Genomic DNA, 17,173 nt, shown 5'->3' with positions numbered 1-17,173 from the left:
AACTCCCCGATTACTGGGAAGAAACCTGGAGCAGAACCGGGCGCAGGGCGGGCGGCCATCTGCCCGCCCTGGATTTAATCCAATCCATTCACACATTAAACCTAGAATTACCACCTCATGGTTGTATGCCTCTGCCCACCAGTCAAGTTGCAGTTGACATCCATGTCTGTCCAAAATGTCGTCACTTCATAATTTCATACTGTTAGACATTTGTGTGAAATTGTCATAATTAGCATATAAACTGTTGAGTTAAGGCCAAAAACGTGTTTTACGAGGTCACAGTGACCTTTGACCACCAAATTCTAATCAGTTCATCCTTGAGTCCAAGTGGACGTTTGTGCCAAATTTGAAGAAATTCGCTCAAGGCGTACCTGAGATATCGCGTGATCTGCCGCAAACGTTCTATTTTTTCAACGTAGTCAAGGAAAATTAAAATATGATCACGATTAAATATTTGAATCAATTAACAGGCCCAGAAATAAATATGAATAAATGTGCCTGATAAACTGTGTGTTTGTAATGATCTTTCATCTAGATGGTGAGAATCAAACAGAGATGACCATCAATCCCAAAGGTAAATGATTTTGGTATAATTACTATACACAGTTATAATCCATTCACTCTACAAAAGGTCTACATCCTTATTTTTGGCATGATTATAAATGTAATAAATATAGATACTAATGACCTGTTATTGTCCTACAGGGATGATCCTTCACTCTTATGGATCCCGACGTCCGTCAGGTCAGTTCCTACATGCATACACACGGTTTGGATGAGAATCATTTGATTTGATCATTTCAGTCCTTTGATAACTTTAACTTTCTTTTTTAAACGGACAGAACTGTCACCCATTCAAGAAGTTGACAACCAAGGTAGGAAATCATAAAACAAACACTTTATATATCATATAATATAGAATTGTCTCTGTGACTTTGTGTGTTAAAAGTCTTCACGTGCATTTTTCAGATGACAGAGAAACTCTGCTGGATGGAAATGTTGACCACTGCTATACAGGTAAACAAACCAGCTGAAAGAGTGTTGACAGCCATTATGAGAAAACTTAACCGTGGTGAAAGAGGCACTCAGATCTTTAACTTAAGTAAAAGTAGCAGAGTAGAAATGTTATGCTACTTAAGTCAAACTACTAAACATTTATATCAAAATAAGTACCAAAAGCAGAAGTACTTATTATGCAGATTGCAGATACAGATATATATTCTATCTGCTTCTCTCTGAAATCTCTTTTTCCAAAAAAGAGATAAAACTTATTCAGGGAGTGCAGTTAGTGACAGTCTGGGCTCCATGGTAACGGTAGCTCAGACAACTTGACGGGTTAGCTGCAGGGGGCGGGGCTTAGCAAACGGTCAATTAAGCCAAATGACGTTTTGTTAGTATTCTGTTAGCATAACATTAGCTGGCTTAACTTTGTCCAGATGATTGTGTAGTTGGCATTTGGCTTGTAGATCTTAATGTCATATACATATTTGTTTGTAAACTGGACATCCCCTCCCAAGATTTATATATTTTGAACTGCTGACAGGTGTTCACTAACGCCAGAACACATCAGTGACCATAATGGGTGGCAACCTGTCATGGTGCTCCTATTTCATAAGGATCAATATCATTAACTAACTTCACTTTTGTAATATATCGCCCCTTTGCCTCTGTCAGCTTCTCTTTATATGGGTATTTGTATTTCGCACGTATTTTATACATTTTTGATGATGAACGACTGACAGATAACAGATGAATAGACTGGTGACAGATAATGACAGTCTACCACACGGATGTATTAAAAGAACTGGATACAGCGTTGAAGGCGGGACCCTGGTCATTCCTATGAGAGTTGCTCATTGGCGCATGAAGCCTAAATGGCTCGACTTCCGGTACCCGGATCTTGGGCAACTGGGACATGCGCAGTAGCATCCGCTCGGTCACATGACTCGGTCACGGGGTCCCAACGTCACGCGGAAGTTGATTCACCTCAAAAAAAATGATCCGCTGAGTTACAGACGTCTCTTTCCCAATGTAAGTCTATGGGAAAAAATATTTTTGGGCCCAATGCATCACGTGACACGGAAGTTGCAGTACCGCCGTTTGGCCACTACGAAAGTCGTGATCGACGACTGGCACACTTACTGGGGGCTTGCTCCGTACACTACCCTCCAAAAGTGGCGGCGTGCCCCAGAATGCACCACGATTCCCATTCAGTGAATGTGAATAACATCTACTGACAGGAAGTACACATGGATCAAAACTGTTGCCTAGCAACACATTTCTGTTGCAATTCCATCACAATTCCGTTGAAATGCGCTAAAACGGAGCGTTTTTTTTTAACATTACAGCATGTAAACATGTTCTAGTATATGGCACATTTAATATAATATTATATAATATATAATATTTAAAGCAAAAAAAGAGAGCTGCACGGTTTTCACACGCTGTGTAGCTACACCACGCTACCTTGTTGTTATAGGCAACGGTTGATGTCCTCCTCTGTATAGTAAATGAAAACAATACGTTTTGTTGTTGTAGTAGGCTACTCACCTGTCTGAACTTCAGTCTGCAAGCTTTGTGCGGAGTCCTCCTCAATCTGCTGTAGTGTAAACGTCTCTGCTTGTTGATTCTCAGTGAAACAACCAGTTCACTCTCTGCTCCCACCAACGCTCCTCTAATTAAACAAGTTTTGAGCTGAGTTAAAAGCAGCTGTGAGCAGGATAAACTCAAACAGCAGGATTTCCTCACACACCTCACTGAAGTTAAAAGTCCCTCAGAGGACACAGATATCAGCATGTCAGCATTTAAACACGTTAGCTAAACACAGCTGTCTACACCTGTTGATGACGCAGCGTCGTTCTTCTTCTTCTTTGGTGTTTATTGACGGTTGGCAAACCACCTCAGAGGCGCATCACCGCCACCTGCTGGACTGGAGACTGGAACAAGAGATTAAGCAGGATAAATAAATAAATGAATAAATAAAAAAAATAAAAAAATAAAGAAAGAAATAAAAAAAGAAAAAAATAAATAAAAAAATAGAAAAAATAGAAAAATAAATAAACAACCCTAACCCTCCACACACATTAGACATCAAAATGGTTTTAATACAAAAATTAAGATTTTTATTTTCATAAATAACTGTATTTACTATAACATAGATAAACAATTGGTCCCTGATATTGCTGGCTTTAAAGTGTTTAGTCGGTTTCACCACAGTTTACACTTTTATAAACAAATAAGTGCGGCCGGGCAGACGAAAACACGTGAAAATGAGAGTTACAGGCTGTGTGAAGTGTATTTCTTTCTTTCTTTCTTTATTTGTTCATTTGTTACCTTCATGCAGAAAATGAGGACGGGTGCCCAGCGGCCTTTTTTTTTTAATGAATTTATTTATTTATTTTAGAGGGTGACTGCCTTTATGGCCTATATGCCGTAAACTGGCCCTGGGTGCAACTTTTTTAATTATGCCGATGTACAATAATAACTTTAACCCATAATGACGTCATCCTTGATTGTATTGTTGTGCATTTCTGTAGAGCTCACTAACTGCGTAATTTATTTGTCGATTGTATTTAATATTAATAATCTGAATCTGCAAAGTAACCAGTAGCCTACCTAAAATTAAATAAATAGGAGTATTTGTTTAATGTAGTGGAGGTATAAAGTAGCAGAAAATTAAATTATAAGTAGCCTACTTGAAAACTGTAAGGCTACTTAAGTACAGTACTTGAGTACATACAAATACAGATGATGCTGTATCTGGTCCTAGATTTACTTTAAATTAAACTTTGTATTCAGTGTTTCTAATATAATCACAGCCTAAATGAATTAACTGTGCATCAAATGTATCTCATGCGGAGAGTTAAGATCACCCCACTCTGACTCTTTTCACTGTCATCTAACTCCAGTGTGTTAACTGTATTTTTTTTAATCTTGTCTATCTTTAGCAAATCTGCATCATCGCATCCATCCTTCCACTTCCCCCCTGACAGAGGAGCAGGCCGTGTTTGGAGGAGCAGCCACAGGAGCACACAAATGGACTTTAAAATGACTGCTTCAATTACCAGCCACCTTTATGGTGAAAATAAAACATCTGAGACACATGAAGATGGTTAAAACTTGTTTATTTTCGACATCTCATCCTCAAACAGTCTTAGGGCACTTTATTAGATGGGAATCTTAATATATTAGTAAACTATCCAAAACTAAATAAATGACTTGCCTCTGAAACATTTCTCATTACAAATCGTTTTGTATTCTAAGGCTGAAGCCCGGCTGATAAACGGCCTTACCCCATCTGGACATAGCTGAAAGGAGCCAAAAACATTACGACAGATAGACTAATATTTTCTTTGCTTAATATTTTTCTAGCCTGCATCGATGTATCTCTGAAAGGGAAGAAGAAAAAGGAGAGGAAGAGAGTACTTTGTCTCTTTCAGAGATCTGCTGGCTGGAAGCTAAGGAGCCAATTTAACACAGGATATTAAAACAACCTTGGGATTTGCACTGAAACTCCACAGGTGGTCGAAGAAAAAGGAAAAAATAATAATGTGTAAAGTGATTAAGTTATAAGCCTCTCTGGAGCAAGAAGAGTGTAAATTTAGCACCTGACAAAAACAATATTGAAAGCCTTTATTCAGGAGGGCAAGATGAAATCAAATGTTTCGGTTAATGCCTTCTTCAAGGTGTTCAGATTAGGATCCAACAGAGGGAATGACATGTCATTTCGTTCGACATTTTGGGGAATACTCTCATCTTCCTTCTTGCCAAGAGTGTGATGAGAAGATCGATACCACCCTCAGATATGAGAGTGGTCGCGATCGTCTCATCTAACTCTCGGCAAAAACGTGAACAAGCAAAATTTCCAAAATGTTAAACTATAATTTTTAAATGTAGCAGCACAACAAAACATAATTAGAGATTAATTCACCTTCATTACATCTTCAATGCACACAATAAGGGAGAAGGAGAACTCAATATTTTGTAATTCAAAGTATGAAGATCAGATTTTTCTGTCAAGTCACACTGGATAAGAGTGAAATGTCAGGTAGTGTTACTTCACATAATTTAACACAAAAAAAACAATTACTAATACTGGCATTTTGTCTCAAACCAGATTAAAACATTTCAGTCAACTAGTGTTAGTCAATGCTCTTTCTGTTGAAATAACAAAAGGACCATAAGGAGTGCAAAGAAAGCTAAATATACATTAATGTAGAGTCTCTTCAACACAATTAGTGATTTTTGGTTCAGCTGTTGGAGACGATACAGAAACATCTTTGTTTTGTCAGATATAATGATTCGCAGCTGACCTTGGATCAGCTCTGATCACCGATTGGTTCCTAAACGTGGAAGAGTCACACATACAGTCTGCATGTCGGTCATTCCTACACGTATCTGTTTGTTAAATATTCAAGATTATATTATGTATATATAAAACATATTCTGCCTGTTGCTATGGCACTGGATGTAGATTTAAGCACTTAATCAGGAATAATCTATTCTCTATACTTTTCTGTACAACAATAGATATATTAAGACAAGCAGGTGAGCAGGTAGCGTGTGTCTGTGTGTGTGTGTGTGTGTGTGTGTGTGTGTGTGTGTGTGTGTGTGTGTGTGTGTGTGTGTGTGTGTGTGTGCGTGTGCGTGTGTATGTGTGTGTGTGTGTGTGTTAGTGCTGTGTCTGTGCTGCTGGTTCTGTGGTGGACCGACAGTGCTGGCTCTGGATGTGAGAGATCTGCAGGACGGGCAGCAGCAGCTGCAATGCATTCTCGATGTAGTTGGTACTATTGGAGCCCTGCAGACAAGAGACCCGTGAACATCATGAACATCATCAATAATATCATCATCATCATTTCCCATTAGGACATAAAAGGATTTAACCTTTTTAAAGGTACAGTGTGTAGGATTTGGCGGCATCTGATTTGGCGACTGAGTACCCCTCCGCTCACTCCTCTCTTTCAAGGACTCCGTTCTGAATCACATCTTTTTACTTTTAGTACGTACTGCAGCTTACAAAGTACGTACTGTTGCATATAGCTGGGACATACTACTTCATCATAACATTTCACCTTACATTTTTTAACCTTCTAGCTCATATATCTACCGCACAGAGGATTGTGGGTTAGAATGGCCAGAAAAGCATGCTGGCTAGCATACTGCAAAATGTGACCAGATGTACTAGGACATCCTGGTATTTTTGGCATACTGCGTTTGACATACTATATATTGGGACATACTAAATCTTTTTCTGGCATACTAAATTGTATGGTAGTATGGGTGTTGGAAAGCACAGCAAGACTGCAGTAACGAAGCTGCCAAGCTATCCTTACTATAATAACACTACTTTAGGAGCAACTGAAGTCAGACGGCGGCTGGTCGTAACACAGTTTTGCACAATGCGGCTCACATTACCGCAGTTTCACAAGCGTGTCGGAGAACTACAATGGCCTTCAGGTAACGTAAAAATGTGAAAGGCTCTTGCTAGAGCTATTGTTTGGTTTGAGCAACATGGTGACATCAGTGAAGAGGACCCGCTCCCTATGTAGATATGAAGGGCTCATTCCAAGCTAACGAAAACACAACGATTCGTAGTTTCAGGTGATTATACACTAATGAAAACATAGTTATGAATATTATATTCAATTTCAGCCAATAGATCCCCTGAAATGTTACACACTGCTCCTTTAACAACTGGGGTAAGGTATATTTTAAAGGTATATTTAAAATATACAGAAAATTAAAAGTATATATTGAGATATACTGTAATTGATTATAGTGGAGGATAGGTATCTGAGGTTGAAAGGACTTCATAATTTACTTTGAGCATCCTAAACATATTGAGCACCTTGCCAACCACACAGTTTCTTCATTTATAAACGTATCTGTAAACATCTGGTCTCACCTTGTTCCCCGCGGACAAATGATCACATCATTCACAATGATTATTAACGCATTTCTAGCAGTCATCATCACACTGTGACTGCCACCAACGTCATTAATTCATTCATCGCCACTTGATTATAATCAAGATCATCTGAGGACAAATCTGTGCACCTTACCTCTAACAGCACGTTATCTACCAGCGGATTCAACTGCTCAGCTTTCCTCCGGCCCTGAGAGAGAGAGAGAGATTAGAGATGAGAGACAGGAGGTAGCAGTGAGCAAAGATGTGAGATCAGTCGTGATACTTTGGTAGGAAAACACATAAAAAACTACAAAGACAAACAGTTAAGGATAAACCATTTACACTGTTGGGATTTGGACTTTTTAGGGGAATTGTTGACAATAAGGAAACATAGAATAACACCAGCCTTATCCTTTAACACTTGTCTAGTATTCACACACAAACACACACAATCTCTCTCACCTACCCCAACTACAAGCAGTGTATCAGAGAACTTCTTGGCCAAACACTCCACCTCCTTACACATGGCACATGTCAACCTGAAATAAAAATGTAGATTTGATCAAATCTCACTCCCCTCACATAATTGTCACCTCACACACACATACACACGCACACACACACACCTGGTGAGGATGTGTGCCTGGTCTCTGGCTGGTTTCTCCAGGTCCTGGCCGTGGAGGATGAGCTCTGCCACCTTGTGGAGCTGCTCGATACTGCGAGCCGTCACTTCTGCCAGACTGCCGACTGATGACAGGTAGACAGCCTGGAACGAACGAACACACACACGCACACATATATATAGAGTAACTGTATTAAATCAGATCAGTCTTTGACAGCAGGTGGAGAGGGAGGTTGAATTAAAGAATAAAAAGTTGCTGATTTGAGTCACATAACGTCGTTGAGTTGACCTCACCTCGACAGATCTGGGGTCGTTCTCTTTCTCCTTCTTCTCCTCCTCTCCTTCCTTCACCTCCTCCCCCTGCTCTTCCTCTCCATCTTTCTTCTTCTCCTCCTCCTCGTTCTCTCCAGGTGAGGCCTCTCCTGCCGGCTGGTCCTGCGTTTCCCTGTCAACCGTCTCCGTAGTGACAGGCTGTTCCACCTCGCTCACCCAATCATGGGCCCTCATCCGAGCCTGGAGATGCATAATTACCAGCCATCAGCTCTGCATGGTGAGAGATCGCCATGCTGATGTATGCTAATCAGATGCGTATACACGATTATATGCTAATGTGGGTTCTATATATGTGAGTTTGAATATGCAAAAGGACTTCAAAGGTGATAACTTTTATAAGACGTCTAAGACTGCAGCAGGAGAGACTGGATGTTAAAAATGACTATGTGTGTGCGTGAAGCAAATATCTGATAATAAGGGGAGAAAACTGAGGAAAATTCTCCCTTGAAGGGATTTGTTTAGAGTGATTTGGTGAGAATTAAGTTTATTGTGATGGTTAAAGGAAAATTATGTCCTCTGTGTTTTGTTACTACGTTTGTTATTTCCCAGAATGCCGCTTTCACGCTACTCCACTTTTCTGCTATTTAAATATAGACAGGAAAATAAGCTATAAAAACAGAATAAACTAACCCAATTTTAAGCCCTATTGGGAGCCTGATTACAATGCGTGAGTACATAAAAAACTCAGACGTTTAACAAATTCATCTGAATTTTTAGGACGTAGGAAAGGACAATAACGTCAGAATCCACCCTGAAATATTGAGGCCAGAATTTTTTAAAGTTTCAATTGGTTGAGGATAGAAGGATGTTCTCCATATGAACTGAATATGAAGAATTATGTTCATTTATGCTTCATATAAAACAAGCAAAATAATCTTATTTTGTGAGTTTGTTGTGCTGGTCATTGTTAAGATCGTGTGTTTGTTCATGTGTCTATGATTATTACTGGATGACCAACATAAGTTTTTTGTCTTTTTTTTTTGCTGTTGGTTTGTTTTTTGTTTGTTTGTTTTGTTAGTTATGTCTCTTTTTACTGCATTGCTTTTGTACGGGTTCAGTTTCTCTCCATGTATGGTATACTTGACTCTATATTGATACTTGAAAAGTAACTAACTGGACAGCTGTGTGTTGTTGACAATCCAATAAACAGATTTGGGAAAAAAAAATTGTGTATTTGTTTTTGTTTGATTTTTAGCGTAGGCCTATATGATGAGAGTCAATATAAACAAAAGAAAATGCCAACAAAGTAAACATGGATGTAAACAAATCACAATTTAAAATAATTTTTAAAAAATCGACTGACAGAGCATTTTCAAGCTTTATGAGGATGAAATGCACTCGACAGCCTCGTCAAGCCTCAAGGATACACACAATGTGCTTTGATGGGAAGCATAGCTTTTGTTTGTTTACCAGAAAACTCCACATCCCTGCTTGATTAATCTAAGTCAAACTGCTGGAGCCTCATTTTAACACTGAACTATGATTAACTTCATGGCCAGTATGCAGAAGAGTAACAATTACAGTAACCAATACATCTTTAAATGTACATATGAGAATGTAAATAATGTAGTAAGATAGACTTAAATACAAAAAAACATTCCTAAAGGAACAGTGTGTATCATTTTGTGGGATCTATTAGCAGAAATGGAATATAATATTCATAACTATGTTTTCATTAGTGTATAATCACCTGAAACTAAGAATTGTTGTGTTTTCGTTAGATTAGAATGAGCCCTTCGTATCTACATAGGGAGCGGGTCCTCTTTGTGTTGCTCCGCCATGTTTTTACAGTAGCCCAGAACGGACAAACCAAACACTGGCTCTAGAGTTTTTGTTACCTGAAGGCCGCTGTAGTTCTCTGACACGCTTGTGAAACTGTGGTAATGTGAACCGCAGTGTTAAACCACTCGCACTCGGCGGCTCACGTAGCCGCAGTCTTGGAAAGAGAGGAGTGAATGGAGGGTTACTCAGTTGGTTGCAATCTGCTACCACACCACTAGATGTCACCAAATCCTACACACTGTCCCTTTAAGAAAATGTTAAACAACATCTTCTGGCTGTGCTGCTGGTGAAGAAACTGACATGTCTGCTTGTTCAACCTCTCAGTTTTCTTGCGGTGTGTCGGTGTGTTTTAGGGTTAGAATTAGGTTTAGGTTGTTGTCGCAATTACTGTAATAACTGTGTGTGTGTGTGTGTGTGTGTGTGTGTGTGTGCGTGTGTGTGAGACTCACCTTGTTGAGTTTGTCTGGCGTTGCAGCAACATGAAGCTCAAACAGCAGCTCAGTGAGAACGCTCACAAACTCCTCTCCATCAGCCGCTGGCAGAAATACACAATCACACACAAACACACATACACCCATGTCATGTAAGGACACTTCAGTTTAAACAGCATATGTTAAAGCCGTAGATGCATAAACTGTAGAATGAGAGCAGATTTGTACCACATGCAGTGAATTCCCCCATGCAGTAAGATAATATTCCTGTTTGCCTTCAGCTAAACAGCTCAGCAGAGATTTGGTGCACTTCTGATTCTTGTTTTCGTGCCAAATTAATTTAAATGAATTAGATCTTAATGTGTAAGGCACACATGCAGATGTAATGTGTTTATCTGATAGTTTCTGCTGGTTTTGTTTTGAATATCTGTGGTGTGAACGTGTCGGTGGCCCCTGAACACCAACACTGGATCAGGCTCCGTGTTAAAACCCTCCAGGTGAAGGGACACCTGTCGGCTTTGAGCTCTGCACTGCTGTGACATCGCCTGAGGGCGCCTGTCGCACAGTACAAGTTTACATATAGTTTTTAAAATGTCAAGTGACAAGTGGCTGGTGAGATATGATAAAACCAAAACTTGGCATCACATGACTTCCCCTCGACACTTTGGCAGAACATTTTCTTCTTCTTTAACAGAGACAACGACAACAGATCAGGAATAAAACGCCTCCAACACCAGGTCCCATGAGGTCCTGAGGTTTTTTCCAGGCTTTTGCAAACAGGAAAACTAATTTGTGTTTGTTGACATTGAATCAGATAATATTTTTTGAGAAAACACTGTAATTTCTGTGGGAAACTGGATTTTTGAAAACTTTTTAACCAACACAAGGTAAATGTTAAGAAGGACTGTGCTTTGAACAGTTTAAACCCCAGTGTTGACACCCAGAAACTGAATGTTGCCGGCCAAGACGGTGTTAAAGCAGCAGTGGGTAGAATTGGAGCAATTATGAAAAAAAAAAATTATAAAACGGTCACTATATCCTGACAGTAGTGCATGAGACAGGTAATCTGAAAAAAATCATGTGCCTCTGTGTCCTCCGGAGCTCTTAACGGCATCTGCAAGATTTCACCGCTCTGAGGAAAACAACCAATCAGAGTCGAGCTGGAGCCTGCCGTCTCTGAGCAGCTGTCAATCACTCACAAACTCCGATCAAACGGTCAAACTAGGCAGCGCTGATCAAATATGAATCAATATTCTGTTACTGTAATGCCTATTTCTCTCCTCAAATGTTTTCAGAAACATCTCTTAGTGTACTGTTTATCTGTAAAATGAGAAAGTTTGTGACCCAGCAGCCATGTTGAGATCAGTTGAGGAAATACCAAGCACCGCCCACCAGCCGGAGCAAACATCCTCATTTTACAGCTAAACAGTACACTACAAGATGTTTCTGAAAACATTTTACACGAGAAATAGGCATTACAGTAACAGAATATTGATTTATATTTGATCAGTGTTGCCTAGTTTGACCGTTTGATCAGAGTTTGCGAGTGATTGACAGCTGCCTCCATTGACTGATCAGCCAATAAGAACTCGCTCTCTCTCTCTGAAATGACCTGTGATTGGCCAAAGTCTCCCCTCACTGGCTAGATTTTTTTAAAGCCTGAAAACAGAGCCATGAGGAGGTGCAGAAGTCTAGTTATTTCTCAGAACACTTGAATTACAATATGCTGAAAGGTTATTATGGAATTTTTGCCCAATGATGCCAAAAACATTCAGCCTACTGCAGGTTTAAGCCAGTCATGTTAGTCAGTCATGTTAGTTACCTATGACAATGATTTGCTTGAGCTAAAGGACTATATATATTTGCATGTTATTATTATTATCTGATCTAATGTCAGGGCTTATGTCCCTCTGCCAGAGTTCAAACATGAAATGTGAATAAAGCCAACTGATCGTGGGTCAGTGTTCAGGGACCGCCTCTACCTCCAGCAGGTCTAGCGGCTGGTTTGGGTCACTCACATAGGGGGGTAGAACAGTGTAATGGGGAACTAAGATCACCGTTATCCTTCGTCTGTCCTCCTTCTTCTTCTTCTTTTTCCTCTTCCTCTCCTTCGTCTCGCTTGATGAAGATGTCCTTAATGAAAATCAGCTCCTTCTTCACCTCCTCCTGCTCCTCTTCCCCCAGGGAGGATAGGAAGGCTTGGACCTACGAGCAGATATAGCAGTATATGAATAAAAAAAAACTGTTTCTTAAAAGAACTCTATATTCCTCACACTTGTGCCTTACCTTGGCCTCGCTCTCATTGGACAGGATCTCCAAGGCCTCGAGGTGTGACAAGCCCTGGTAGTCGTCAAACAGAATACCGTAGTGAGCTGTGGGTGCGCTGATTGGCTGGTTGCCCATACGCGCCCGCTCTTTCTCTTTGGCTTCCTTTAACATCTGAAAAATCACAGGGAAACCTTAATATAACACCACTGCAGAGAATGACAGGACGTGGACTTCCACTGAAAATCACCACATCATTCCCTCCACGCAGCCACAAGTTTTACATTATTTATCTGATAGGAGGAGACGTATTGGTTTTCTGTGAGTGTCTGTATGTGAGCTCCGAGAGTATGTCTACATGCCTGACTCAGGGATACAGTCTTCTGCATCAGGGTCTTGGTCTTTTTGAAACCCGGGTCACTCTCAGCAAGAACGATCATGGTCTTCTTTCCAATGAACTCCAAGGCATCCAAACCTCCACTGATCACTGACTTTCCCTTGAGAGACAAACATAGAGAGAGAGACAGACAGACATCGGAAAGGATACAAATTAAAAAAAAAATACTCAAGATAAATGAAAATAATAAGTCTACATTTTTACTTACCAAGTTAAAGTTATTAGATAATTTGGTAAAATTATCTCATAAAATGATGACGTATGTTTGCCTTAGTAAACATTATGGGATAGTAAAAATAGATAATTATTTTTTTTTGGATGAATTTAAAATTTTTACATCTCAGAATTTATATTTATTTATTAAGACACTATCTCAAAATGTCGACTTACTATCTGACAATTTTTTAATAACCATAGTATGTTGTGTTGCTAGTAGCAACCCCTACTGACACAGTACCATAGCAGACATATTAAATAATATTGAAGAGCATCTTTTGTTTACTCCCCCATGCAGACTATGGAGGCCCATCATTTTGACCAAGTCAATCTAATTACATCATGTGTAATGTCATTGAAAACTGAAAATGTGTTTTATCCAATACTTTTTCACATTTTTAATTTTTTTTTAATACCAACGCCAACTTTGTTGTAGAATAAACGTGTTTAGCTCGCGGATAGCTGTGAACCTACATACATCGTAAAGGGCAGAAGAAGGCCAAGAGAAGAGGCAGCATAAATCTTAGTATGAATTATTAGTTAGTTAGTCATATATGCTTTAGGCCTACGTAACAACAACTGTCAATATCTGAAAACAAGGCTGAAAATCTGCATCATCTAACAATTGTTGAACTAAGCAGGTTTGCATTGGAAATCAATCAGTGACTTTATCTCCACTGGCAGGTTTTCCTCACATGATGTTGTAGCTTGTGTGTGTGTGTGTGTGTGTGTGTGTGTGTGTGTGTGTGTTCACTCACTGTGTTCTGCACAGCGTGTGTGATGGTGGAGAAGACGCCCCGGCCAGACGCCGCAGCACTAACAGAAGACTCCCCAGAGCTGGACAGCTCCGTCTCTCCACTCTCACCTCCTCCCTCCTTCTTCTCCTCCTCCTCCCCCTCTGCTCCCTCCACTTCCTCTTCATGCGCCTCCTCTCCTACTGAGGTCCTGTGGAGACGCAGAGCTTCTCCTGCCTTCGTTTTAACTGAGGTCAGGCTCTGACCTGCACACACACACACACATCAGGTAAAGACTCAGGAGAGCAGAGTGTGTACAGAGAATGAGGAAACAACAGAGGACGTACCCACTGTGGAGCTGGCACTGCTCAGAAGAGATTTTCCCCATGAGCTCCATCCTCCCCAACCTTTTTCTTTCTCCTGAAGTGAACTCTTTAGACACAAACACACAAAATACATTACAATAATATTTAGAAAACTTTACTTTTGTCTGCATGATATTTAGAACCGATAGAGATACAGCGGTTAAGTTAATACTTGAATTTAGTAGCCTCAATTGTCTAAGTCAAATAGTGCTGCATCTAATCATTATTTTCAAGAATGATTAATCCGTTGGTCTATAAAATTTTAAATAGGGACAAATGACAATCACAGTTCCCCACAGCTCCAGTTGACATCTTGTTTATTTCAATCCACCCAGTCTAAAATCTAAAGATACTATCTGTTATCACATAAGACTACTATCACTATCCACTAAATGGCTGCTCCAAAAGGTACCCAGGATTTGCTCAGAACTTAGTAGAACAGCTTTCTCTCCTATTTTGCGCCCTGTTTATGATTTAGTCTCCCTGGGAGAGTTCAAAGCTCTGATAAAGCCCTAGACTCGCTCAGGCTAATATATAACAGTTGATATTAGCATATTGCAGATAAGTTGGTATCATTAACTATGTCAATCGATCCGTAACAAGAAACTGCATCACAGAAGTGCCAAAAATATATTTAGATAATTTAGAAACATCCTCATTATATATGCAGTGACATCATTATGGTTAGTCCTCTAGAGAGCAGTGAAGATTTAATATTGTTAATTGTAAAATCACAATTCGCTAATGTAAGGGATCCATGTCTAAAATGTTTGATTATGTGTTTATGTAAAAAAAAAAAAAAAAAATCGCACAATATATAATTATCAGATTTATGTATGTCAAGAAATTTTGTGCGACAATTTTGTATTTTACATCTTCTTCTTATTATTCTATTTATTCATTCATTGTTTTATTAGTAGTATTTTTATTATTACTATTATTTTTATAATTTTCATGCTCGAAAGGTAAAAGTGTTCATGTGGAGTAAATTTATTTATGCAGTTTCTGTTCTCTAAAAAATCAATTAAAAGAAAATTATAAAAAAAAAAAAGAAGAAACTAGTGTGACAAACCTCCACATCCTCCTCTGCCGCCTCAGCGTCCGGCTCCAGGCTCACCGGTTGGTCACATATGATCTCCTGACCCTCAGTGGCAGCCTCTGGTTGGTTCTCTGAAGCAACCTTCGTGGTCGTCTCCTCTGAGGTGGTGGACGGAGGGAGGTTGAAACTGTCAGGGATCAGAGGAGGCTGCAGAGGAGCTGAGGGCGGTGCAAAGGCTGCTGGGACATCCTGAAAGGGGTCAGGGTCTGTGTGAGGTGTCTGGGTGTGTGGAGGGGTGATGAGGTCAGCAAAGGGGTCTGCGTCAGTCTGGGACATGGTGATCTGGAGGAGAAGAGATATCTGATTTTAGTGGTTTTAGCTGAGAAAGTGTTGATCTGTGCTTCTTTATTAATATCCTACACGAATGTGGAATATGTGGCAACTGTTGGATAATGTAAGAGCTTGTCCAAACATAATAAAATCAAATTAGATTTCATTTAGTTTGCTAATTGCTTGATAATGTAATGAACTGGGACAAGAAACATCATTGATTATCGCTTTGTGGTTCAACGTTACCATCTGGTGGTCACTTGCTGAACATGCATCCACATTATTAAAGTCAAACACTGTGAGGTTTGATTCCTGGCAGCAAAATGTCATTTAAAGGTCCCATATCATGCTCATTTTCAGGTTCATGCTTGTATTTTAGGTTTCTACTATAACATGTTTACATTCTTTAATGTTAAAAAAAAACATTATTTTTCTCATACTGTCTGTCTGAATACACCTGTATACACCATCTTTCTGAAACACTCCGTTTAAGCGCATTTCAACGGAATGGCAATGGAATTGCGTTGCTAGGCAACAGCTTGGGTCCATGTTTACTTCCTGTCAGCTGATGTAATTCACATACACTGTAACAGGAAATAAACTGGGGCACATTTCCAATGTTTACGTTTAAAACTGTGAAATGGTCTAAAATATTGTAGATTTGTGACATCACAAACGGCTTGTGTCAAAAGCACAGTTTCTGAATACGGGCTGTGTGTATTTCTCTGTGGATTGAGTGTTTTGATACTTTCACAGTATTTATATATCACCTAAACCTGCTTTATAATATAAAATAAATATAAATCTCACTTTTTTTTTTACAATATGGGACCTTTAACACAATTAGTTATTATCTCTCACAAACTGTATTCACCAAACCACCAAAATCTTTTCTTCTGTACTGTTTTTTGTGTGTATTTCATTCGTTTTTATTGGATTGTTTTCAACTGTTTGGTTAAGTTTTTCTGCACATTTTGTGTACTTCTTGTTGTTAACTTTTGTTGTATTTTTAAAATTATGTTGGTTAAGATCTTTCTTCCTTTTTTGTTATTGTTTTTTTTTTTCCTGGGCTTCTTGACCTCTCCTGACACATTTCTTTTTTTTTTTCATTGACTGGATTTTGTGCAGTTTTATATACGTGCAAATAAATAAATAAATAAATGTGACAATATTTCCTTTTTTATATGGAGTATTAATAATTATGATATAGTTAACCCATAGACAGTCTGTAGAGAACACACTGTAGACTTTCATATTGATAACATTAATGTGTCTTCTGCTTCTCTTTAACACTCTTTGAACACAGTATTACATAATGACAACATACAGAACAATGACCACTGTTCAGTGTGAAAGCCAATATGACAGTCAGGCTGTTATTATTCTCATGTTTGGGGTCTTTCTAAAGAGTCTACACAAACACATTTTCAACAGTTAAACTAATTAATAAAACTTCTTATTGCCCGTTTGTGTGTTCCGGTTGTTTGTTGGCAGAAGAAGAAGAGTTATAAAGCTATAAAGACAGTGTTGTTTGTGTTGAAAGTGACAGTGCAGCTCACCCGGTTGTTTGGTGTCAGCCAGCCTGCAGCTCCTCTTCTCTTCCGCAGCCACGTCGGCAGGCCGGCAGCTGACTCCACCGAAGAGTATCAACCACACAAGATAGTTCACTGTCTCTGGAACGACTGACCTTTAGCATAGCCCAGGGGCCATGTGGCTCTTTAGCTCCTCTCCAGTGGCTCCCTGTGGATTTTT

The 17,173-nt window shown here is 39.4% G+C and overlaps 3 protein-coding genes and 1 long non-coding RNA gene across 6 annotated transcripts in view; 2 read left to right on the top strand and 2 right to left on the bottom strand.

Annotated features, from left to right (window-relative positions):
* Positions 1-2,799, bottom strand: part of klhl5 (kelch-like family member 5) — a 66,845-nt gene extending 64,046 nt beyond the window's left edge. For both annotated transcript variants that reach the window (XM_037765374.1, XM_037765375.1), the window contains exon 1: positions 2,551-2,799. The gene's annotated coding sequence lies outside the window, so the exon portion shown is untranslated. The remainder of the gene's footprint in view (positions 1-2,550) is intronic.
* The window catches only part of LOC119485647, an 8,322-nt gene extending 4,219 nt beyond the window's left edge, over positions 1-4,103 (top strand). The window contains exons 6-10 of the mRNA XM_037765378.1: positions 536-574; positions 706-744; positions 843-875; positions 970-1,017; positions 3,948-4,103. Of these exons, the coding sequence (XP_037621306.1) occupies positions 536-574; positions 706-744; positions 843-875; positions 970-1,017; positions 3,948-4,051 (263 nt within the window). The 3' untranslated portion in view covers positions 4,052-4,103. The remainder of the gene's footprint in view (positions 1-535; positions 575-705; positions 745-842; positions 876-969; positions 1,018-3,947) is intronic.
* The window catches only part of LOC119485649, a 22,695-nt gene extending 16,121 nt beyond the window's left edge, over positions 1-6,574 (top strand). The window contains exons 4-5 of the long non-coding RNA XR_005206323.1: positions 5,811-5,814; positions 6,490-6,574. This is a non-coding gene — a long non-coding RNA (uncharacterized LOC119485649). The remainder of the gene's footprint in view (positions 1-5,810; positions 5,815-6,489) is intronic.
* On the bottom strand, positions 4,108-17,173 carry fam114a1 (family with sequence similarity 114 member A1). 2 transcript variants are annotated; one of them, XM_037765376.1, is made up of 13 exons: positions 16,981-17,173; positions 15,125-15,433; positions 14,035-14,119; positions 13,712-13,953; positions 12,703-12,837; positions 12,362-12,514; positions 12,094-12,280; positions 10,094-10,179; positions 7,824-8,042; positions 7,534-7,673; positions 7,374-7,446; positions 7,062-7,115; positions 4,108-5,797 (listed from the first exon to the last, which is right to left on the bottom strand). In XM_037765376.1, exons 2-13 carry the CDS (start codon positions 15,425-15,427, stop codon positions 5,672-5,674), a joined length of 1,803 nt encoding a protein of 600 aa, XP_037621304.1. In that variant the 5' UTR covers positions 15,428-15,433; positions 16,981-17,173; the 3' UTR covers positions 4,108-5,671. The 2 variants fall into 2 exon arrangements, with proteins under 2 accessions (XP_037621304.1, XP_037621305.1); XM_037765377.1 differs by having other exon boundaries at positions 12,133-12,280; positions 16,981-17,170.

Source organism: Sebastes umbrosus, chromosome 3 (assembly GCF_015220745.1).
Source record: "Sebastes umbrosus isolate fSebUmb1 chromosome 3, fSebUmb1.pri, whole genome shotgun sequence".
NCBI lineage: Eukaryota > Metazoa > Chordata > Actinopteri > Perciformes > Sebastidae > Sebastes > Sebastes umbrosus.
Note: the sequence above shows the minus strand (reverse complement) of the source record. Positions and strands in the feature narration are given on the sequence as shown.

Bases quoted from the DNA above. Each gene is read 5' to 3' on its own strand.
- fam114a1 (XM_037765376.1), bottom strand. From the start codon at position 15,427: ATGTCCCAGACTGACGCAGACCCCTTTGCTGACCTCATCACCCCTCCA. The intron at 10,180-12,093 runs GTGAGTGACCCA...TATTTCTGCCAG, and splicing joins ACACTGTTCTACCCCCCTAT to CGGCTGATGGAGAGGAGTTT. The intron at 7,674-7,823 runs GTGAGGTCAACT...CGTTCGTTCCAG, and splicing joins ACGACCCCAGATCTGTCGAG to GCTGTCTACCTGTCATCAGT.